Source organism: Salvelinus alpinus, chromosome 37 (assembly GCF_045679555.1).
Source record: "Salvelinus alpinus chromosome 37, SLU_Salpinus.1, whole genome shotgun sequence".
NCBI lineage: Eukaryota > Metazoa > Chordata > Actinopteri > Salmoniformes > Salmonidae > Salvelinus > Salvelinus alpinus.
In genome coordinates this window covers 16,320,098-16,344,290 of record NC_092122.1, presented here as the reverse complement: position 1 = coordinate 16,344,290, position 24,193 = coordinate 16,320,098, and the positions used below count along the sequence as shown (strand labels likewise).

The 24,193-nt window shown below is 44.6% G+C and overlaps 3 protein-coding genes and 1 pseudogene across 5 annotated transcripts; all 4 read right to left on the bottom strand.

The window, feature by feature from the left end:
- Nucleotides 1-664: 664 nt before the first annotated feature.
- Nucleotides 665-7,025, bottom strand: LOC139566082 (protein mono-ADP-ribosyltransferase TIPARP-like). The gene is made up of 5 exons (XM_071386975.1): nucleotides 6,065-7,025; nucleotides 4,255-4,423; nucleotides 3,905-4,092; nucleotides 1,900-2,178; nucleotides 665-1,583 (listed from the first exon to the last, which is right to left on the bottom strand). Exons 1-5 carry the CDS (start codon nucleotides 6,940-6,942, stop codon nucleotides 1,133-1,135), a joined length of 1,965 nt encoding a protein of 654 aa, XP_071243076.1. The 5' UTR covers nucleotides 6,943-7,025; the 3' UTR covers nucleotides 665-1,132.
- Nucleotides 7,026-7,554: 529 nt separating this feature from the next.
- Nucleotides 7,555-10,207, bottom strand: LOC139565925 (zinc-binding protein A33-like). 3 transcript variants are annotated; one of them, XM_071386623.1, is made up of 6 exons: nucleotides 10,018-10,207; nucleotides 9,388-9,830; nucleotides 9,079-9,174; nucleotides 8,740-8,993; nucleotides 8,532-8,653; nucleotides 7,555-8,346 (listed from the first exon to the last, which is right to left on the bottom strand). In XM_071386623.1, exons 2-6 carry the CDS (start codon nucleotides 9,802-9,804, stop codon nucleotides 7,802-7,804), a joined length of 1,434 nt encoding a protein of 477 aa, XP_071242724.1. In that variant the 5' UTR covers nucleotides 9,805-9,830; nucleotides 10,018-10,207; the 3' UTR covers nucleotides 7,555-7,801. The 3 variants fall into 3 exon arrangements, with proteins under 3 accessions (XP_071242724.1, XP_071242725.1, XP_071242726.1); XM_071386624.1 differs by having other exon boundaries at nucleotides 9,388-9,865; nucleotides 10,018-10,189; XM_071386625.1 differs by having other exon boundaries at nucleotides 9,388-10,189.
- A 519-nt stretch (nucleotides 10,208-10,726) lies between these two features.
- LOC139565718 (nuclear factor 7, brain-like) lies at nucleotides 10,727-18,197 on the bottom strand (annotated as a pseudogene).
- Nucleotides 17,473-21,984, bottom strand: LOC139565926 (zinc-binding protein A33-like). Its single transcript, XM_071386626.1, has 5 exons — nucleotides 21,898-21,984; nucleotides 19,458-19,573; nucleotides 19,246-19,268; nucleotides 19,038-19,168; nucleotides 17,473-18,934 (listed from the first exon to the last, which is right to left on the bottom strand). The coding sequence occupies exons 2-5, from the start codon at nucleotides 19,548-19,550 to the stop codon at nucleotides 18,402-18,404; spliced, it is 780 nt and encodes a 259-aa protein (XP_071242727.1). The 5' UTR covers nucleotides 19,551-19,573; nucleotides 21,898-21,984; the 3' UTR covers nucleotides 17,473-18,401.
- Between the last annotated feature and the right edge of the window lie 2,209 nt (nucleotides 21,985-24,193).

Sequence of the window (24,193 nt, the reverse complement as noted above, 5' to 3'; positions counted from 1 at the left end):
GATAAAGGGAACCTGAGTGAACAAATTACATACGTATCGAATTTATTTCATAAACAAAGTTATGCAACACCCAATGCCCCTGTGGGAAAAAGTAAGTGCCCCCTTAAGCTCAATTACTGGTTGTGCCAGTTAGCTGCAATGACTCCAACCAAACGCTTCCTGTAGTTGTTGATCAGTCTCTCACGTCACTGTGGAGGAATTTTGGAATCTTGCATGCAGAACTGCTGTAACTCTGACATTTATGTGTTTTCAAGCATGAACTGCTCGTTTCATGTCCTGCCTCAACATCTCAGTTGTGATTAGGTCTGGACTTTGACTAGGCCATTCCAAAACTTCTAATTTGTTGCCTTTTAGCAATTTATTTTAGCTTTTTATCTAATATTAGGTTTTGGTTGAAGAGCTGATAACATTCAGTATCAAAAATACGCAAAAATAGAAAGGGGGCAAATACTTTTTCACAGCACTGTACATTATAAACTTTCATTTGTAGGCTAGGTTGTAGCAACCTCATGATGGGTACAGGGAAAATGTTAGTATCATGTAGTAGCCTAAACCTATCGATGTTACATTAAACTGGGTGAATGGAATATGAATGACAGTCATCCAATATTCTGTAATAGAAATATCGTCCTCCCTAATCATAAACGGAACCGACTGCCCCTGATGTATTCAGTAAACCCATTTATTTTCAATAACATAACTTTACAGTTGATTAAGAACCTTTTTGAAAGCAACATCTAGAATTTATAATTTCTTCTTTCTACATTATCAAGTGTTACAATTGCTTCGATTATTAAAACATTTAGAAAATATATCAAACTTGTTTTAGTGTTACATTTAGAATTCCATTTTAAAATGGGACGTTGTAGAAACTTACTGTAAAAACGGTAATTGTAAAACTTCATAAAACACATATCTATTCTAAAAACATTCCAAGTCTTTGGAAGGCTTTGAACATTATCCTTTGGACTGGATACACAAACATTTTGTTTGATACAGTTTTGACTGATCTATTCTTAATGCTGTCTTTCACCTTAATGCAAGGTGCTGCAGTACGGTCTGGTGTGGAATGAACATCCAGTGAACAACAGTTACCGTCACAGGCAGCAACACTAGCTCTCCCAGGGCAAACCTACTCATTGACGTCCACCACTAGCAGTTCTTTGTATTTGATCAGGTAGTAGGGGTAGCACTGGCACCGATCAAAAACTACAAAGATGGTGGGGTTGACCAGTTGGTCCACACAGGTGTCGTACAGGTTGTAATCCTTCGTGGATCTGACGGGTGGCGGCCGGCGGTATTTGCACTTGCCCACGCTCACCTTTCCTACCAGCACCTTGGCCAGGAACATGTGACGCACCCCAGCGTCAGGTGACACCGCAGCGAATGTGTTGGAGTAGGAGGCGTCGCGGGCGAAGTAGGAGCCGTAGCCATACACGAACCCGTTGACTCCCGAGACGCGCGGGTCAAAGTTGTTGTGGCAGATGTCCTCAATGAAGTCCCCGACAGTCCCGTGGAACAGGTGCCTCTCCAGAGCCCCGTCTTCCTTGGTGTCACCGCGCTTCAGCATGTGCTCCTTGTACCTACAACACAAACAATGCCACCTAAAGTATGAATTCATCTTAAATTCAATTCAATAGCTTTTTATCAGCATTACATTTATTCATGGTCAAATGGAGCAGGAGAATAAAAAGCCTTCATCTCGTTGGATAACCCTGATCAATACAATTATATCGATCTGTTGTGTGATGTAATGTCGCACCATGTTATCTACCTTTTCCCTATCCTTTATCCCATTCCCACATGACGGTCATATACACAGTACATGAGGACAATTAATGGCTATTCTCATAAGGATAGAAAACATATCAAAGAGGACCAGAGAGTCCCCATCCACACCTTTGGAACTTGTCCCAGTGGAGAACATTCTGGATCTGGTGGAGGCTGACTATCTCCACCCGGGTCTCTGACAGGGTCTTGTGGAACAGGCGGTGGACCTTCTGGAAGGCCTGGGTGTTGGCAGGCACATCCACCATGCTGTAGTCCTGGTCTGGGGCAGAGCTAGGGGTCCACACTGGGGGGTACCAGGTGCTGAACTTCCCCAGGGGGTCTACACTGAAGTTGGCCGGGGAAGGCTCGGTGGATGTGCCGGCCAGACCATCCAGCAGGATACCTGTCCTATGCAAGACAAGTAGATGATTGTTTTCGTGAATGTAGTTGATGTTATTATTGATGAACTAGTACTAATATGGTGTGATTCCAGCATTATGAGTAGGACCCTGAGAAATTCTCTACCACCTGACCTATGACATTAACCTGCTGTTCAATCAATCATATTACTGGTGACACTACAGCCTCTTTCAAACACATTTCAACATAATGAACACATGGTTAGTCGTGGTTAGTCATTTTACAGGTCAGGAGTATCTTTCGAGCCCCTCCCACACAGGTGCGTCCCCTTTAGGGTCTAAATGCCAACAGGTGGCTTGAGATGACACTATCAACCTTTTGGTGCTGTTGGACAGAACTACTGGTTTGAAAAAGAGTGGAGAATTTCTCCTGGCCCCAATTATGAGTTACACTACATGACCAAAAGTATGTGGACACCCCTTTGGATTCGGCTATTTCAGCGACACCCGTTGCTGACAGGTGTATAACATTTTGCAATCTCCATTGACAAACATAAGCAGTAGAATGGCCCGTACTGAATAGCTGAGTGACTTTCAACGTCGCACTGTCATAAGATGCTACCTTTCCAACAAGTCAGTTTGTCAAATTTCTGCCCTGCTAGAGCTGCCCCAGTCAACTGTAACTGCTGTTATTGTGAAGTGGAAAGTTCTAGGACCAACAACAGCTCAGCGAAGTGGTTGGCCACAGAAGATCACAAAACGGGACCACCGGGTGCTGAAGCGCGTAAAAATCGTCTGTCCTCGGTTGCAACACTTACTACCAAGTTCCAAACTGCCTCTGGAAGCAACGTCAGCACAAGAACTGTTTGTCTGGAGCTTCACAAAATGGCTTTCCATGGCCGAGCAGCCACACACAAGCCTAAGATCACCATGCGCAATGCCAAGCGTTGACTAGAGTGGTGTAAAGCTCGCCGCCATTGGACTCTGGAGCAGTGGAAAAACGTGTTTTCTGGAGTGATGAATCACGCTTCACTATCTGACAGTCTGAAGGACGAATCTGGGTTTGTTGAATGCCAAGAGAGCACTATCTGCCCAAATGCATAGTGCCAACTAGTTTTGTAGAGGAGGAATAATGGTCTGGGGCTGTTTTTCATGGTTTGGGCTAGGCCCCTTAATTTGGGAATAAGGGAAATCTTAACGCTACAGCATACAATGACATTCTGGACGATTCTGTGCTTCCAACTTTGCGGCAATAGTTTGGGGAAGGCCCTTTTCTGTTTCAGCATAACAATGCCTCCGTGCACAAAGCGAGGTCCATACAGAAAGGGTTTGTCGAGATCGGTGTGAAAGAACTTGACTGGCCTGCACAGAGCCCTGACCTCAACCCAATCGAACACCTTTGGGATGAATTGGAATATTGACTGCGAGTCAGGCCTAATCGCCCAACATCAGAGCCTGACCTCACTAAAGCTTTTGTGGCTGAATGGAAGCAAGTCCCCGCAGCAATGTTCCAACATCTAGTAGAAAGCCTTCCCAGAAGAGTGGAGGCTGTTATAGCAGCAAAGGGGGGACCAACTCCATTTTAATACCTATGATTTTGGAATGAGAGATTCGACGAGTATGTGTCCACATACTTTTGTAGCCATGTAGTGTATAACAAACAAGTGTATGTAAATTAGATTTAAGATAATTGAACACAGTTCAAAAGAGCCTAGAAAGTAAGGTAACTGAACCAATCAACCAGCTCAAGGTTAAAACAAAACATGGATACGTACCTCAAATGTGCTCTCAGAGACTTAAGGGAGCGGTAGAAGGGTCTGAGTCGGATGGCCCGCTGAAACCCTGTGGTGACGTTGGTCTGGATCATAATGGTGAAGTCCACCTTGTATTCCACCGCTAAGATGTGGAAACGACACTCCAGCTCCCCAGCATCCATCTTGTCCAGAAGGATCTTGGACACATCCTTAACAAGACAACCCGGTAAGTCAAAGCCTACATAGCACAACATGAAACAGAGGTAACCATTTGTGAGGGAATTATCTTTTGTAATGAACAAAACGCAGTCCGCCATAGCGAAAGTTCATTAAAAATCTGAGGTTATGAGAGAGGGGTTTGAAGCACTCACGCCTTTGTACTTTGTCCAGCTGAGGTTATTCCACCAGAAGAAGCACCTCCTGGTGTAGAGGTGAGGGTTCTTGGTTGGGTCTGTGGTGTTCTGGAGTCTTCTGACCCGGTCGTATTTATCCCCGTCCTTCAACGTCATGGTGTCAAAGTGCAGAGTGAACATATCCGTACTAGTGATGGGGGGGAATTAGATACAGTTACATATCGGGATATAACTTTGTGACGATATACAGTGCCTTCAGCAGTCTATTCACACCCCTTGACTTTTTCCACATTTTGTTATGTTACAGCCTGAATTCAAAATGTATAAATTTATATTTTGTATCACTGGTCTACACATAATACCCCATAATGTCAAAGTGGAATTATGTTTTATAAATTAAACAAAAATGAAAGGCTGAAATGTCTTGAGTCAGTAAAAAAAAAAAATCGGCGCCCAAAAATACCGATTTCCGATTGTTATGAAAACTTGAAATCGGCCCCGATTAATCGGCCATTCCGATTAATCGGTCGACCTCTAAAAGAAATTAACTTTACGTCCTGAATACAAAGGATTATGTTTCAGGCAAATCCAAAACAACACATCACTCTTCATATTTTTCAAGCATGGTGGTGGCTGCATCATGTTATGGGTATGCTTGTCATCAGCAATGTCTAGGGAGTTTTTGGGGATAAAAAAAAAATGGAATAGAGCTAAGCACAGGCAAAATCCTAGACGAAAACCTGGTTCTGTCTGCTTTCCAACAGACACTGGGAGACAAATTCACCATTCAGCAGGACAATAACCTAAAACACAAGGCCAAATATAAACTGGAGTTGCTGACCAAGACGACATTGAATGTTCCTGAGTGACATAGTTACAGTTTTGCCTTAAATAGGCTTGAAAATCTATGGCAAGACTTGAAAATGGCTGTCTAGCAATGATCAACAACCAACTTGACGGAGCTTGAAGAATAAAAAAAACAAAGTGCAAATATTGTACAATCCAGGTGTGCAAAGCTCTTAAAGATGTGTCCAGAAAGACTCACAGCTGTAATTTGCTGCCAAAGATGACTCTAACATGTATTGACTCTTATGTGAATACTTATGTAAATGAGATATTTCTGTTTTTCATGTGCAAAAATGTCTCAAAACATGTTTTCACTTTTTGTCATTATGGGGTATTGTGTGTAGATGGGTGAGAAAAAATATCAATTTAATCCATTTTGAATTCAGGCTGTAACACAACAAAATGTGGAATAAGTCAATGAATACTTTCTGAAGGCACTGTAACTGCACCAACATTTCAATATTTTTCCTTCATAGTTCTCCATCTTCTTTTTAAAAAGGGAGACCATTTTTTTTAGCACTTTTATTTTCACGGCTGGTCAGAACTTGTTCTCTCATGGCTTTCTCTTGTCCCTCTAGAGCAGACATCGTGAGCAATATGCTTGGAATCACAGTATCTAAACGCAATACATATCATATTGGCACCTAAGTATCGCATCGTGAGGTACCTGCCAATTCCCAGCTCTAATCATAGAAAAAACCCATTAAGAGTTATGGTGTGGTAGCAAGTAGCGCTACGTTAAAAAGACCGGTATCAAATCCTTGATGTCATCTCTGGCACTTCCTGTGTGTGGGTGTCTTAGTTCCTGTATTTTTCTTCTTCATTTACTCTGTAAATGTGCAATATTTTATACATTGATAAACTATTGTGTGATTAAAATTCAGCAGTACTTATGGAGCTATGAGGGACAAGCATGGAAATCACAGATTTTTAGGACTGATGGAGTGTTTTATGGATAACATCTACTACCTGTACTACTCACCCTTCCTTGACTCCAATCTCCTCCCGGTTGACATTGCAGTAGGCCCTCTCTAGATTAACCAGGGCGCGCGGGGTGAAGTCTACCCACTGGTGACTGTTGACGCACCACAGCTGCCAGTGGAAGGGGTATGGCGTGTGGTGCTGCTTGCAGTTGCTCCCCGTCCTGCAGAAGTAAGTGAGAAAGTGGTCGCAGATCTGGATGTCGCCGGAGGTGTTTGTGTGGAAGGTCAGACTGACTGCTGTCTTAGATGGACCAGGGGGCTGATTAGTGCTAGCGGCTTGGGCTTGTGTTTGGGCTGGGGTGGTAGGCTGGTGGACAGGCTGTGGCTGGGTGATGATGACAGGCAGGGGGAGGATGAGAGAGGTGGTTTTGACTGGGCCCGGTGTCATGTTTTGGGGCTTGTGAGGTGAGATGGTGATTGCTCCAGGTTGAGGAAAGAGGGTGCTTTGAGGAAAGGTGAGGAGCACACTGGGGGTGATTTTGGTTGGGGTCATTTGTTGTGGTAGAGGTTGGATGATCATTTGGGTCTGGCTTAGGGCTGAGGATGTGCCTGACGACGACTGGATGATCCTGGTGGTGTTGCTGCTTTTGCCAGGAGAGCAGATAAGAGTATTGCTGGCACTAGTAGTCTGCCCTGACTTGGAGGGGAGAGGAGTGAAGCGGATATTGACACTGTATGGTGTCACAGTCCAGACGACATCCACATGTTGGGAGTGCATGGCGTCCCACACTGGCAGACTGGTGTTGGTGTCAGAAGGGACCTCCATGAGCAGTAGAGAAGGAGTGAGGAAGGTGACCTTGGGAGACTTTGGACAGGCCTCTGTGATCACGGTTGTAGTTCCCCTCTTCTTCCCTTTGATTGATGAAAGGTCAGTCATCTTCAATATCTTTTGAGGATAAATGGTCAGTTTATGTTGGCATAGCACGGTACATGAAGGTCTAAATACATGTCCCAATCCTATCCCGAGTCTCTGACTAAACAAAAGCCAAATCATTTTAAAAGCAACACTTATCACATAACAAAAATCCAACTTGCTGGAATCCTAAAAACGCTTATAGATATATCCTGTAGACATTTAATGAAAAGGTACTAATTAATAGGAATGCTTGAGACGTTGCCGATGCTTTTCGTCGTGTTTCTTACTAGCTAAATGACTTGCATCGCATGATGCAAAAACAGAACATGAACTTACTTTTTACCTGTTAACTTGCAGTGTTTCAGGCTTAATGAATCTGTCCACGTTTTGTTTTACTCGAAAAAATGTATTGATTGGTGAGTAATTAAATAAGACATTTATATTTAAGCCTAAAACAGATCTGGAAGTCGTCTTCAAACAATATTCTTACAGGAGGATCGTTTGTAGATTTCAGGGGATACCATTTGACGGTGTTATTACAGGAATGGTTTAGCCCAACTATTTGAAATTGATGACGACTGCACACATACTAGTTTATCTTAATATTTTCTAATAAAATATCACCACAGCAAGTCTGATGTTCCATTTTTATTTAGTTTTATTCCACACAGAAAGCTAAACTTTTATTCCATACTACACAATAAAATAAAATGTCAACAAGTGTCCATTAAATCAAATGTAAGTGTTAATTTAAAGGCAACGAGTGGCAGATATTTAAATATTATTTATCCATTAGATGTTTCTCATGACATAAAATCAACATCAAGAAAGACACCTTAGAGCCAGAAAATTCCATAACACATCATGCGCCAACACATTCTCAGGTGTGAACTACAAATTTCACTGAGACCTCTAATGGCTCAATCCTCAGAGGACACTGATTACAGCCAACCCAGAAATAGGGGAAGACCCTCTCAGAAAAGTTGTGTTTGAAAATGTAGATCTGCGTGTTGTCAGCTGGGTCAGAGAAGCACACTCTCCCCTTCTCCCAGTCTAGCTGCACTCTGATCCTCCGAGGGCTCTTCTTCAGATTGAGTCGCGTCAGGGGTGAGGTCCCTGCAAAGTACATCTTGTGGTAAAAGTACACGGACAGGTATCCATTCTTCAGTACGGAGGAGACCTTGTCTTTCCTCTGGATGGACTCTTTGGCTACACCGAGGACCCAGGCGCGGTTCTCTCCAACCTCCACGTCCCAGACATGCTTTCCTGAGCTGAAGCCCTCAGAGCCCAGTACGCCTGTGTCAGGGTCAAACCTCTCGGGGTTGTCTGGAAGCTTCTGTTTGTCGTCGCTGTCCCTCACACTGTTGAGGTCATCAGACAGCAGGAGCCAGGGGGCAGCCGTGTTGGGGTCCAGAGTCACTGGCGCTGAGGAGAAAGTATATCCAGTTACCATGATGTAGTGGTTCTCACCACTGTAATTGCTGTGTTAACACATTAAGAAGCACTTTAAGTGCTTAAAAAGTTAAGGTTTCAGTCTATCATGTAATGAAATAGACTAGTCTTGACACCGAGTAATGTTCAACACTCTGCAGTTAGTACTCAGTACTCACTGTATTTAACAATCCCTTGCATCTTCTCCCACACTTTGTATTGAAGTGAGCCCAGGTACTTAGCCACATCGATGAGTGCTCCAGAGACCATATCTGGGTCCTGCAGTGTGCTGCACGGAGCACTATACAGCCAGAACAAGTAGGAGTTAGTACTCATCATGTAATGGTCTGTAGACAGTGAAACCACCAGGGGTTATAATGTACTCACCTTCTCATTGCCTGCTTGCATTTCTGGAGAAAAAAAGTATCCTCCTCAGCCATCTCCTCCTCCACAGCTCTGATTGTGTCAGAGAGAGAGGCCAGGGTTCTGTCCATCTCCCTCATACTCTGCCTCAACATCTCACTCTTACTCTCCTCCTCCTTTTTCAGAGCTGCAAGCCTAGCAGCCTCTTCAGCTTGGAGGAAATGGTGGAGTGTCTCAAACTCCTCATGAATCCTCTTTGCCACAAACCGGGCCTGGACCTGAAATGAGACCTTTGTTAGGATTGTGTGTTAACATTTGAGAGAGTTTGATTTATTTCATACTATGGCCAACCACCAACACTACCTGAATGTGTGTCACTGTATTTTCATAGTTTTGCTTCATTTTGTCAAAAGCCTCCGTCTTCTCTTGCAAACAAGTAAGCACAGACTTCATCTCCTCCTACAAAGTACATTAAAAAGACAATTGGACTAAGAATAGTCAACAAAACATATCCGTTCTTCAAAGGCAAACAGTTGCAGAAGCCATGAAACAGATTAGATCAAACTCACAGCATTTTCCCCTTTACCTTCATGTTCACATCTGAACTCATAAAATGCTAGCTAGAGAACTCAATTTATATTTATAGGGCAGTCTATCATAACACCAGATTACCTTTATGTCGCCTATAGCCTCTCCCACCGGGCAGCACTCGTGGTTTTTATGTTTCCTGGAGGTGTGACAGACCACACAGATGGGCTCCTTGTCCTGCAGACAGAACAGCTTCAGCCTCTCCCCGTGAAGGGAGCACAGCTCACCCGGTTCACACAGCTCCCCTGTAGGCCCAAGCGCGCCACTCTCCTGGATGTAGGAGTCACACAGGTTCTTCAGGGTGAGGCTGGCCACCGGCTTGTCCACAAACTCCCTTCTACAGAGAGGGCAGTCCCGGGCCGACCCCTTCCCAGACCAGTACTGCAGCAGGCAGGCTGCACAGAAACTGTGGCTGCACTTGAGGACCACAGGGTCCCTGAAGATGTCACAGCACACAGGGCAACAGAGGTCCTTCTCTGGGAAAGAGAATCGAGCGGCCATGCCTTCACACGAAAGTGACTCTTCCTCTGGAAGGGTATGTAGGGCAAAGGGACGCACAGAGCTGCAGGCATTAGACAAACACAGAGCGAGCCCTTGTTTTGTGTTCTAGTTAACTAATGGCCTCTGTAAGGTACAGTATTTACTTTAACTTTACCCAACTAAATATTTGGGCTCAACAACATACTGTCTGAACTTCAAAATGGCCATACTTACTGCCTAGGTCCTAGGACAAGTCGATGTTTAGTTTGGGAGTGCTTTAATAGAACAAGTTACATTGACACTCGCCTGATATCCAAGACACGTCTACAGGAGAAAGCAACCAAACACACGTAACTAGCTCCTTGTTTTATCTGCGACGCCAAGACCTGTTATGACCTCCTTCTTCCTGTTATGGTGTGACACATCCTTATCGGGGTGGAGCCAGGCAGACCATTCTTTAACACTTTACCACCAGTTCCACTATGTGCTCACATTGGTTTCATTATTTGGTGGTACTACTGTTACTCCATTGTTTGTGTTTGTTGTCATTGTTGACTTTGTAAACAACTTATTTATATATATTAAATGTAATGTTTCACTAATGAGTTGTCAAGCCATGAGCACTACAAATACATCATATAAATCAACTACTATTTGAATGTTAATGTCATAGCCGTGGGATGTATTTACTCCATTGATATTTCCCTTTTTGTTGTAGGCCCACTCGTTGACTATAGGCCCATTTTACAGTGTGGCATTGAGCAACAGTGGTCTCTACTGTATACCGGTTGTTGGAGATCCCCATCTAGTGGTGAATATTTGCAATGGTAGCAAATTGAAACTTTATTTTCTAACGTGTTAATGAATTAAATGAGCTAAACCCACTTAAATAATTAAGAAGGTACATTCAGTTAAATAGAAAAGCACAACATGAAATGCAATAGAAACTTTTAATATTTATTTAGATAATTGACTGTACTTTACATATTTTACATACTGTAACAACTGTTTTAAACACTTGTACAAGCATTATGAGATAGACAGGTGTTACCATACAGAAGTTATATATGCATTCTATTGGCATCAATTAAATTATACTACTTATACCCATAGTATGCTCTGTGTTGAGGTCTTACAGCTATTTACATGGAGCTGGATTCAACTAAAGTTCACACAATGGGGTCCCTCCAGTTGATACATCAACTAATTAACATGTTAGTAGATATTTGTCCCCACTTATTATAAACTTAGCAACCTGTCTCCACTCATGTTTATATTCTGCCCAACGTTGGGGCTAACTGACAAAAGGCGCAGTGGGACCAATTGATTGGTACTGTAAAAGTATGGGAACACTTTTTCAGTGAATGTATCATTGAAGGTGTACATAGTAGTGCTCTTAGTGGGATCGCAGAATGTCAGCTCCCCCTTGTCACAGTCCAGACATACTCTGATCCCTCATGGGCTCTCATCCAACTTGATCTGGATGTCTGGGTTTACACTGTCACGGCTCCTCCTCTGCAGTGCAGGGGGCGGTTCCTCCTGCAGGCAGAGGAGGGTCGTTAGTGATTGGAGTCACCTGGGCTCAGGGTATTTATAAACTGTTTCACTAATCACCTCTCTCTCTCTCTCTCTCTCTGCTCCTCCAGGTATGATCATGTTTTGTTTGTTCCTTTGTAGTTTTGCATAGTTTTCATTCAGTCATGTTCACACACACATATTCACGCATCCATGCACTTTACATACACCTTACATTATGATACTTCCACACCTCATTCCTTTTTCTTAGTTAAAGTTAATAGTTTTGTTTATAATAAAGAACTCTTTTAATTGGCCTATACCTGTTGTTCGTGTCCCCTCATTTTTGTCACAGGCTATGAGCCGGCTTGTGACAACACATACTCTATATTTCCCACGAATATATCTGATGCTCCACAATCTACATTTTGAGTGACTTGTTGCACACAATGGACTCTTTGGCTACTCCCAGGGTCCAGTTATCACTTTCTCCTACCTCTACATCCCAAAAATGTCTGCCTTTACTGTACCCTTCAGAACCCAACACTCCCATTTTTAGCCTCAGGATTTTCTGGAAGGTTCTGCCTCTCCTCACTGTATGTCACAGTGGTCAGGTCATGAGTCAGTATGAGCCTTGCAGACACTGTTTGGATCCATGGTTACTGAAGCTTAAGGGGAAAGTTCATTGTACTTTAATATTGTACTTTAATACTGAAGTGTGTGGGTGTAATGGGAGATAAAACTATTTCAAATAACTATTGAAAAAATACATTTATTTCCAAAGTATTGTGGCCTTATTTGCTACAGTAAGATATTAAAAAACAACATTTGTGAAAAACTTGGACTTTCTATAGTAAACGATCCGAAGCGTCTTCTTCCAGACCTTGAATTTCAGAGATCCCACATGCTTGGCTATGTCAATGAATGCTCCTGACACTATCTCAGCATCTGCAGTGTCTGTTGCTGTGGATTCGGCTCTATGGGAATAAGTAAACATCTGTGCTGTTGTAAATGGAGTGTAACATGTATGTAGTAGGGATGAAATGGGACTTAATTTACGACATACCTATTAAGTATGGCCTTGTAATTCTACAAAAAGAAGGACATATTTCACTATGTTATATCAGATGACAATGAGATAATTGAGAAAAAACTCACAGAGAAATAACTCATTTACAGTTGTGAAATCATTCACCAGCAAATTCCTGGTTGATAATTTCAAGGCATAATACGACATTTGACTGCAGACTAGCAGTGTGACACTTGCGTCTTTTGGACGAACATTCATTTTTGCAGTGAGTTCATGAGCTCATGTTGGGAATTTACATATTTGTTATTTAAAAAGTCTTTACCCTTACCTGAAGGAATGTGATATTGTCAACTTCCATTTCCTTGATCATTTGAATAGTCTCTATTATGGTTGAAATCTGCTTGGTCAACGGCTCAGCTCTTTCTCGCATCACTTGACATTTCTGTTGCTCCTCCTTTCTCAGGGCAGCTATCCTGGCTGTCTCTTCCTGTTCCGGGAACTGGTGGAGTTTCTTAAACTCCCCCTTATCTGCTCCTCTACACACTGGACTCGACCATAATAGACAAGATTAAACTTGAACACTGCTCAAATGTTTCTACATTTAAACACATATTTTTTTAATGACAGATACCTGTATATGCTCTTCCCAGGTTGGATGGTACATCTTGGCTGTGTTCATGTTTACTAATTCCTTCTTCAAAGTGGAACTCACACGTTGGATTTCTCTCTAAAAATAAATGAAAAGTGATTATTGTAAACCTGGTAAATGTATGTTACACAGACCAGTCTTTTAATCCAGCCAGTCACTATCTACTCAGTCACATAATGTGATTTAAATGACCAGTTCAAATAAAAGCAAAGTGAACAGATATTTTCACAAACTGACCTTCAAATCAGGCAGAGCCTCCTCAATGGGACAGCAGTCATGGCCTTCACGTTTCTTTGACGTGTGACAGACAACACAGATGGGCTGTTTGTCATCAAAACAGAAGAGTTCCATGCAGCTGGCAATTGTCCTGAGATCCTTTCTCCTTTTCACTCCCTCTCTGCAACGATTCACAGAGACTCTTTAAGGCCAAACTTAAGCTAGGTTCATCAATAGAACACTCGTTCCTGCATACAGGACACAGCAGATTGTCCATATCCTTCCAGTATTTCTATAGACACTCCTCACAGAAGCTATGGCTGCATTTGAGGATGACAAGGTTGCTGAATATTTATTTTTTATTTAACCTTTATTTAACTAGGCAAGTCAGTTAAGAACACATTCTTATTTACAATGACGGCCTACCAAAAGGCAAAAGGCCTCCTGCGGGGACAGGGTGTCACGCCCTGGCCTTAGTATTATTTGTTTTCTTTATTATTTTAGTTAGGTCAGGGTGTGACATGGGGTATGTGTGTGTTTTGGGTGATTATATGGTATAGGGGGTGTTGGTTGTAGTGTATGGGTTTGTGTTGAGTGTATGTGTCTAGGTATGTCTATGGTTGAGTGTAGGTGTTTAGGAAAGTCTATGGTTGCCTGATTTGGTTCTCAATCAGAGACAGCTGGTTATTGTTGTCTCTGATTGGGAGCCATATTTAAGGTAGCCATAGGCTTTAGGTGTTTGTGGGAAATTGTCTATGTTGAACGTAAGTAGCTTGTGTGTGCACTTTCGTTTGTAGCGTCACGGTCGTTTGTTGTTTTGTATAGTTTGTATAAGTGTTTTGTTTCATGTTCATCTTCGTCGTTCTAATAAAAGAAGATGTATTCATATCCCGCTGCGCCTTGGTCCGTCTCTCCTCCACACGATCGTGACAGAATTACCCACCAAACAAGGATCAAGCAGCGTGATCAGTGGCAACAGGAGCAAGGAACAAAGGATTCATGGACATGGGAGGAGATTTTGGATGGAAAGGGACCTTGGGCACAACCGGGAGAATATCGCCTCCCTCGTGAAGAGCTGGAGGCAGCGAAAGCCGAGAGGAGGCGATATGAGGAGGCAGCACGGAGGCAAGGCTGGAAGCCCGCAAGTACAACCCAAAAATTTCTTGGGGGGGGGGGGGGGGGGGGGGCTTAGAGGTAGTGGGCCGAGGGCAGGTAGGAGACCTGCGCCCACTTCCCAGGCTAACCGTGGAGAGCGGGAGTACGGGCGGACACCGTGTTACGCAGCAGAGCGCACGGTGTCTCCTGTACGTGTTCATAGCCCGGTGCGGGTTATTCCACCTCCCCGCACTGGTAGGGCTAGATTGGGCATTGAGCCAGGTGCCATGAAGCCGGCTCAACGCGTCTGGTCTCCAGTGCGTCTCCTCGGGCCGGCTTACATGGCACCAGCCTTACGCATGGTGTCCCCGGTTCACCTACGTAGCCCGGTGCGGGTTATTCCACCTCCCCGCACTGGGCGGGCGACGGGGACCATTCAACCAGGTAAGGTTGGGCAGGCTCGGTGCTCAAGGGAGTCAGTACGCCTGCACGGTCCGGTATTTCCGGCGCCACCTCCCCGCCCCAGTCCAGTTCCACCAGTGCCTACACCACGCACCAGGCTTCCAGTGTGTCTCCAGAGCCCTGTTCCTCCTCCACGCACTCGTCCAATGGTGCGTGTCTCCCGCCCATTACCACCTGTGCCTACGCCACGCACCAAGTCTCCTGTGCGTCTCCAGAGTCCTGTGCATCCTGTTGCTGCTCCCCGCACTAGCCTTGAAGTGCGTGTCCCCAGCCCGGTACCACCAGTGCCGGCACCACGCACTAGGCCTAATGTGCGTATCCAGGGTCCAGTATGCCCTGTTCCTTCTCCCCGCACTAGCCTTGAGATGCGTGTGTCCAGCCCGGTACCACCAGTTCCGGCACCACGCACCAGGTCTACAGTGCGCCTCATCCGGCCAGAGCCATCCGTCTCCCCAGTGCCATCTGAGCCATCCGTCTGCCCAGCGCCATCTGAGCCATCCGTCTGCCCAGCGCCATCTGAGCCATCCGTCTGCCCAGTGCCGTCTGAGCCATCCGTCTGCCCAGTGCCGTCTGAGCCATCCGTCTGCCCAGTGCCGTCTGAGCCATCCGTCTGCCCAGTGCCGTCTGAGCCATCCGTCTGCCCCGAGCCGTCAGAGCCGCCCGTCTGTCCCGAGCCGTCAGAGCCGTTCGTCAGTCAGGAGCTGCTAGAGCCATTCGTCAGACAGGATCTGCCAGAGCCGCCAACCAGACAGGATCTGCCAGAGCCGCCAACCAGACAGGATCTGCCAGAGCCGCCAACCAGACAGGATCTGCCAGAGCCGCCAACCAGACAGGATCTGCCAGAGCCGCCAACCAGACAGGATCTGCCAGAGCCGCCAACCAGACAGGATCTGCCAGAGCCGCCAACCAGACAGGATCTGCCAGAGCCGCCAACCAGACAGGATCTGCCAGAGCCGCCAACCAGACAGGATCTGCCAGAACCGCCAACCAGACAGGATCTGCCAGAGCCGCCAGCGAGCCATGAGCGTCCAGAGCCGCCAGCGAGCCATGAGCGTCCAGAGCCGTCAGCCAGCCATGAGCGTCCAGAGCCGTCAGCCAGCCATGAGGGTCCAGAGCCGTCAGCCAGCCATGAGCGTCCAGAGCCGTCAGCCAGCCATGGGCAGCCAGAGTCGCCCGCCAGCCATGGGCAGCCAGAGTCGCCCGCCAGCCATGGGCAGCCAGAGTCGCCCGCCAGCCATGGGCAGCCAGAGTCGCCCGCCAGCCATGGGCAGCCAGAGTCGCCAGTCAGCCGGGATCGGCTGAATCCGCCAGTCAGCCAGGATCTACCAGAGACACCGACGCGGATATTGACAATGCTGGAGTGGGGGCCACGTCCCGCACCCGAGCCGCCGCCATATTAGGGCCCACCCCGGACCCTCCCTTTATATGTCAGGTTTTGCGGCCGGAGTCCGCACCTTTTGGGGGGGTAAAATGACCTCCAGCAGGCCACAAATGTGCATGTGTCAGCATATGGTCTCACAAGGGGTCTGAGGATCTCATCTCGGTACCTAATGGCAGTCAGGCTACCTCTGGCGAGCACATGGAGGGCTGTGCGGCCCCACAAAGAAATGCCACCCCACACCATGACTGACCCACCGCCAAACCGGTCATGCTGGAGGATGTTGCAGGCAGCAGAACGTTCTCCACGGCGTCTCCAGACTCTGTCACGTCTGTCACATGTGCTCATGTGCTCAGTGTGAACCTGCTTTCATCTGTGAAGAGCACAGGGCGCCAGTGGCGAATTTGCCAATCTTGGTGTTCTCTGGCAAATGCCAAACGTCCTGCACGGTGTTGGGCTGTAAGCACAACCCCCACCTGTGGACGTCGGGCCCTCATACCACCCTCATGGAGTCTGTTTCTGACGTTTGAGCAGACACATGCACATTTGTGGCCTGCTGGAGGTCATTTTGCAGGGCTCTGGCAGTGCACCTCCTTGCACAAAGGCGGAGGTAGCGGTCCTGCTGCTGGGTTGTTGCCCTCCTACGGCCTCCTCCACGTCTCCTGATGTACTGGCCTGTCTCCTGGTAGCGCCTCCATGCTCTGGACACTACGCTGACAGACACAGCAAACCTTTTTGCCACAGCTCGCATTGATGTGCCATCCTGGATGAACTGCACTACCTGAGCCACTTGTGTGGGTTGTAGACTCCGTCTCATGCTACCACTAGAGTGAAAGCACCGCCAGCATTCAAAAGTGACCAAAACATCAGCCAGGAAGCATAGGAACTGAGAAGTGGTCTGTGGTCACCACCTGCAGAACCATTCCTTTATTGGGGGTGTCTTGCTAATTGCCTATAATTTCCACCTTTTGTCTATTCCATTTGCACAACAGCATGTGAAATTTATTGTCAATCAGTGTTGCTTCCTAAGTGGACAGTTTGATTTCACAGAAGTGTGATTGACTTGGAGTTACATTGTGTTGTTTAAGTGTTCCCTTTATTCTTTTGAGCAGTGTATATATATATATAGGACAAAACACACATCACAACAAGAGAGACAACACAACAGTACATAAAGAGAGACCTAAGACAACAACATAGCAAGGCAGCAACACAACATGACAACAACATGATAGCAACACATGGTAGCAGCACAAAACATGGTACAAACATTATTGGGCACAGACAACAACATAAAGGGCAAGAAGGTAGAGACAACAATACATCACGAAAAGCAGCCACAACTGTCAGTAAGAGTTTTATTTATGTCACAACACACGGGACAAGAGAGGTGTTTCTCCAGGAGAGACAAGCTGGCTGCCATTATAATGTATCACTCTGTGTGCTATTCTGTCTTGGTTAAGGCTAGAATCCATCAAGCAGGTTGACTATGTTGTGGCGCAAGGGGCAGGTTATACTGGTTATAAAGGCATGATACAGACTAAAACTCCAACCACAGTTAAGTTTTCATATTCCAGAAAACTGAACCAGAACTATCACATTTCCCTCTGTGTCCTGGCAGGAACCCAGATGTGTGTAGTGTTCCAACCAACAATAATGAGTGATCTAACACAGCCATGTATTAATAAGTCTTATCTTGTCATAGCAGCTTTTACCCATATCATATAATACATATATATATATATATATATATAGTAAATATGCAGCTGTCACCTTTCCAATATCTATTAGGAAATACACTGTACAGACTAGAGTGACCTTTTTGTTATTTATCAAACTAGTGATGTGCCTATTAGTACCTGTGTTGTGAGAACAGTACTTTACCACTAAATGTCAGTAAGTGTCCAGACATTGCAAAGAGAAAAGGTTATTACTGTGGAACTAATTGTAAAACTACATTGTAGATCGTTACTTACTGATGGTGAAGACATCGTAGTATTGCTTAATAGTGTATAACTATACATACATGGTCATACAATGAGATATGCTGCTATTATATGTTACATCATTTCAACTCTAGTCTGAAAATAGTCCTACAGTAAATCCCATTTACTTTTAACCTGTCTTTTCTGCTTTTTTGTATCTTCTGCTTTTCCCCACAACCCCTCCAATATACACACACACATACACAAACACACATTAGGTTGGAGAGGCTGGAGCAGAGGGAATCCGCAGTGCAGTGGCCAATGAGCAGATTTGCCTCGTGCCCCAGCTCACGTCAAAGTTAACTTAGTGTGGGGTCTCTTACAAAGGCGCAGTGGGCTTTTAAGACTTCCTATACTAAAGTATGGGAACAGCTTTCCAGTAAATGTGTGTTTGAAGGTGTACAGAGTATTGCTCATAGTGGGGTCGGAGAATGTCACCTCCCCCTTGTCACAGTCCAGACATACTCGGATCACTTGTGGACATTCATCTACCTTGATCTCTTTGCGGGATTTCACACCTGCTCTGTATTTCCCATTAATATATCTGATGGTCCACAATCCACTCTCAGGATCCAGTTTTACTAGCTTCTTCCGCTCAATGGACTCTTTGGCTACTCCCAGAGACCAGTTATCGCTGTCTCCTACCTCAACGTCCCAAAAATGTTTGCCTTTATTGAAGCCCTCAGACCCCAACACTCCTACATGAAACCTCTCAGGATTGTCTGGAAGACTCTGCTTTTCCACACAGCACATCACAGTGGTGAGGTTATCAGTGAGGATGAGCTTTGTGGACACTGTGTTTGGATCCATGGTTACAGGATCTAAGGAGACAGATAAACCATTTCACAGAACTATTGAAAGATATATTCTGTTCACAAATGTTGGAGAGTTGGTGAAATGAATTGTGAAATACCCTGGACTTACTGTAGTCAACAATCTTAATCAGACTGTTCCAGACTTTGAACGTCAGACATCCAACATGCTTGGCCATGTCAATGAATGCTCCTGGCCCCATTTCAGCATTTGCAGCAGTGTATGGAGGTGTGCAGTCGGCTCTAGGGTAATAATTAAACATTAGTGATTCCATTCAATGGAATGGAAAAGTATGGAGATAAAAGAAAATGGGACTTACCTGATAAGTATGGCTTCGTAGTTCTATAAAAATAACAGGGGAAAATGACACTGTTATAGTATGAGGTGGCTGTGAAATGAAAGGCCATATACCTGTCAATCATTGCAAATATGCTTATCTGCCTCATAGCTTACAGGTGTGTTCATCGACAGTTGTGAAACAATTGTATTCACCAACAATTTACATACATTAAGTAATACTGGCACACATACCTGCAGGAATGTGATATCATCAGTCTCCATGTCCTTTTTGATAGCTCCAATAGTTTCAGAAAGCATTGAGATATTCTTGGTCAACTTCTCCATTCTTCTCCAATTTGGCCCTGGACCTGCAATAGACAAGAAGGAAACTTAAAAGGATAGTTCACCCAAATTACACATTTACATATTGGTTTCTTTACCCTGTAAGTGTAACGGATGTGAAATGGCTAGCTAGTTAGCGGGTACGCGCTACTAGCGTTTCAATCAGTTACGTCACTTGCTTTGAAACCTAGAAGTAGTGTTGCCCCTTGCTCTGCAAGGGCCGCGGCCTTTGTGGAGCGATGGGTAACGACGCTTCGTGGGTGTCAGTTGTTGATGTGTGCAGAGGGTCCCTGGTTCGCGCCCGTGTCGGGGCGAGGGGACGGTTTAAAGTTATACTGTTACATAAGCAGTCTATGGACAAAGTATGACAGCAATCCATGCTTTGTTTTAATTTCTCTGGCACTGTTTCCACATGCTAACATTTCATAATTTGTGGAATAAATCCCATTCAAATCATGGGACGGATATTATAATTTTTGGCGCATCATCTTCAAAACATCTATAACTGACTTTGTTGAGCTTCCAAAATCAATTTGAGATATATTCGGATTGATTTGGACAGGACAAATGCTAATATCGGTCCCATGATTTGAATGGAATTTGTGCCACAAATGCTAATTCCTTTATAACAGTGCTAAATAAAAACTAAATCTAAATCAAAGCATGGATTGCTGTCATACCTTGTCCATAAACTGCTTACAGGGTAAGGTAACCAATGTGTAATTTTATAAATTGTGTAAACTATCCCTTTTAACACTGTTCAAGTGTTTATACAGTGCATTTGGAAAGTATACAGACCCCTTTACTTTTTCCACGTTACATTACAGCCTTATTCTAAAATGTATTAAATAATTGTTTTTAGAAATGTTTGCAAATGTATTATAAAACAGAAATACCTTATTTACATAAGTATTCAGACCCTTTGCTATGAGATTCGGAATTACGCTCAGGTGCATCCTGTTACCATCCTTGAGATGTTTCTCCAGCTTGATTGTAGTCCACCTGTGGTCAATTCAATTGATTGGACATGATTTGTGAAGGGACACACCTGTCTATATACGGTCCCACAGTTGACAGTGCATGTCAGAGAAAAAACCAAGCCACGAGGTTGAAGGAATTGTCCGTAGAGCTCCGAGACAGGATTGTGTCGAGGCACAGATCTGGGGAAGGATACCAAGACATTTCTGCAGCATTGAAGGTGCCCAAGAACACAGTGCCCTCCATCATTCTTAAATGGAAGAAGTTTGGAACCACCAATAATCTTCCTAAAGCTGGCTGCCCGGCCAAACTGAGCAATAGGGGGAGAAGGGCCTTGGTCAGGGAGGTGAACAAGAACCCGATGGTCACTCTGACAGAGCTCCAGAGTTCCTCTGTGGAGATGGGAGAACCTTCCAGAAAGAAAACCATCTCTACAGCAATCCCCCAATCAGGCCATGGCCTGATTATGGTAGAGTGGCCAGACAGAAGCCAGTTAAAGGCACATGATAGCCAGCTTGGAGTTTGCGACAAGGGAACTAAAAGACTCTCAGACCATGAGAAACAGAATTCTCTGGTCTGAGTAAACCAAGATTAAACTCTTTGGCCTGAATGCCAAGCGTCACGTCTAGAGGAAACCTGGCACTGCTCATCACCTGGCCAATACCATCCCTACGGTGAAGCATGGTGGTGGCAGCATCATGCTGTGGGGATGTTTTTCAGCGGCAGGTACTGGGAGACTAGTCAGGATCGAGGGAAAGATGAACGAAGCAAAGTACAGAAAGATCCTTGATGAAAACCTGCTCCAGAGTGGGACCTCGGACTGGGCTGATGGTTCACCTTCCAACAGGACAACGACCCTAAGCACACAGCCGGGAAATGTCTCTGAATGTCCTTGAGTGAACCAGCCAGAGCCCGGAGTTGAACCCAATCCAACATCTCTGGAGAGACCGGAAAATAGCTGTGCAGCGACGCTCCCCATCCAACCTGACAGAGCTTGAGAGGATCTGCAGAGAAGAATGGGAGAAAATCCCCAAATGCAGGTGCGCCAAGCTTGTAGCATCATACCCAAGAAGACTTGAGGCTGTAATCGCTGCCAAAGGTGCTTCAACAAAGTACTGAGTAAAGGGTTTGAGTACTTATGTAAATGTGATATTTCAGTTTAAAATGTTTAATACATTTGCCAACATTTCTAAAAACCTGTTTTTGCTTTGTCATTATGGGGTATTGTGTGTAGATTTATGAGGGAAAAAAACAATTGAATCAATTTTAGAATAAGACTGTAACGTAACAACATTTGTAAAAAGTCAAGGGGTCTGAATACTTTCCGAATGGACTGCATCCTTACTAGAAAAGATGTATTACTGTGAACTACCATTAAGTGTTCCACACAGTTTTCATCTTCCAGTTTGGCGGTGGTCATTCTTTCCAATTTGTTCTGCAAAGGAGTCTTGATTTCACTCTAGAATGACATAAGAAGTGAAATTTGTCAACCTTGCTAAACATTTATGTAGATGACACAAAACTGAGTCAGTTAGGCGTTCATTGTACAGTACTCAGCTAGTCATGTCTTTATTCAGTCACAGAGGGATCCATTTGTCTTTAAACAAAGGCAAAGTTAACAAATCAAATCACACAATTATCAGTTAAATAAAGGCAAACATGTTTATAAATCTGTCTCACCTTCAAATCAGGTATAGCCTCCTCAATGGGATAGCAGTCATGGCCTTTATGTTTCTTTGATGTATGACAGACAACACAGATGGGCTGTTTGTCATCAAAACAGAAGAGTTTGAGTTTCTCTCCATGCAGCTGGCAGATATCCTGAGATCCTTTCTCGTTTTCACTCCCTCTCTGGAACGATTCACAGAGACTCTTTAAGACCAAACTTTGGCTCGGTTCTTCAGAAGAACACACTTTCCTGCATACAGGACACAGGAAAATCTCCAAGTCCTTCCAGTATTTCCGGAGACACTCCTCACAGAAGCTGTGGCTGCATTTGAGGACGACAGGGTTGCTGAATATGTCACAACACACGGGACAAGAGAGGTGTTTCTCCAGGAGAGACAAGCTGGCTGCCATTATAATGTATCACTCAGTGTGTTATTCTGTCTTGGTTAAGGCTAGAATCCATCAAGCAGGTTGACTGAGTTGTGGCTAAAGGGGCAGGTTATACTGGTTATAAAGGCATGATACAGACTAAAACTCCACCCACAGTTAAGTTTTCATATTCCAGGAAATGAAACCAAAACCAGAACTATCACATTTCCCTTTGCATCCAGGTAGAAACTCAGGTGTGTGTAGTGTACCAACCAGAAATAATGAGTGATATAACACACACTAGAGGGATATAAAACATCAATAAAAAAATATGTTAAATCAAACCATTAAGGACTTTACCACTAGATGTCTAGTCATTACAAAGAGCAATGGTTATTACTGAGAAAAGCATTGCAAAACTACATTGTAGACTGCTGGTGAAGACATGGCAGTATTTCTTAATAGTTTAGAAGTATACATGGTCACCCAATGAGATATGATGTTATTATATGTAGTGTACTTTCAAATCTAGTCAGAAAATAGTCAATTTACTTTGAACCTGTCTTTCAACACATCAAGGTACATGTCATCCTACTAACAAACAATTCCTCAACTAAATGCTATTGTAGTCTTTCTCTCTCACTCTCTCTCGCTTTCTCTCTCTGTCCTTCTCTCTCTCTTTCTCTCTCTATGTCTCTCTGCTCTCTCTAAGATGGAGTGGCAGGCAGGCAGGCAGTGTGATGAATGTGTTGTTCACATGTATATTTCATTGTTATCTTGACCACTTTCCCCATCCATCAGTATATCCTTTAAATGATTGTAATGGTTGGATTTCACAATATGTTGCCTCTTTGAAACATCAATAAGGCATTATGTATTGAAGTGAATTCTTCAATCTGGACTCTAGTGTTTCAGGTCAAAATGATGTCATTTCAAGTGTGCAAGTGTTCAGTTTAGAGTCCGTTTGGGTTTGAATGTCTGTCTCTGTATAGATCTTCTGTATAAACTATATATTGTCCCACAGTTGACAGGTCATATCAGAGCAAAAACTAAGCCACGAGGTTGAATTGTCCGTAGAGCTCCGAGACAGGATTGTGTCGAGGCACAGATCTGGGGAAGGATACCAACACATTTATGCAGCATTGAAGGTGCCCAAGAACACAGTGTCTTCCATCATTCTTAATGGAAGAAGTTTGGAACCACCAAGACTCTTCCTAGAGCTGGCAACCCGGGACCAAACTGAGCAATCAGGGGAGAAGGGTCTTGGTCAGGGAGGTGATCAAGGACCCAATGGCCACTCTAAAGGAGATCCAGAGTTCATCTGTGGACATGGGAGTACCATACAGAAGGACAACCATCTCTGCAGCACTCCACCAATCAGGCCTTTATGGTGGAGCAGCCAGACGGAAGCCACTCCTCAGTAAAAGGCACATGACAGCCCGCTTGGAGTTTCCCAAAAGGCACCAAAGGACTCTCAGACCATGAGAAACAAGATTCTCTGGTCTGATGAAACCTAAATTAAACTCTTTGGCCTGAATGCCAAGCGTCACATCTGGAGAAAACCTCTCACCATCCCTATGGTGAAGCATGTTGGTGGCAGCATCATGCTGTGGGGATGTTTTTCAGCGGCA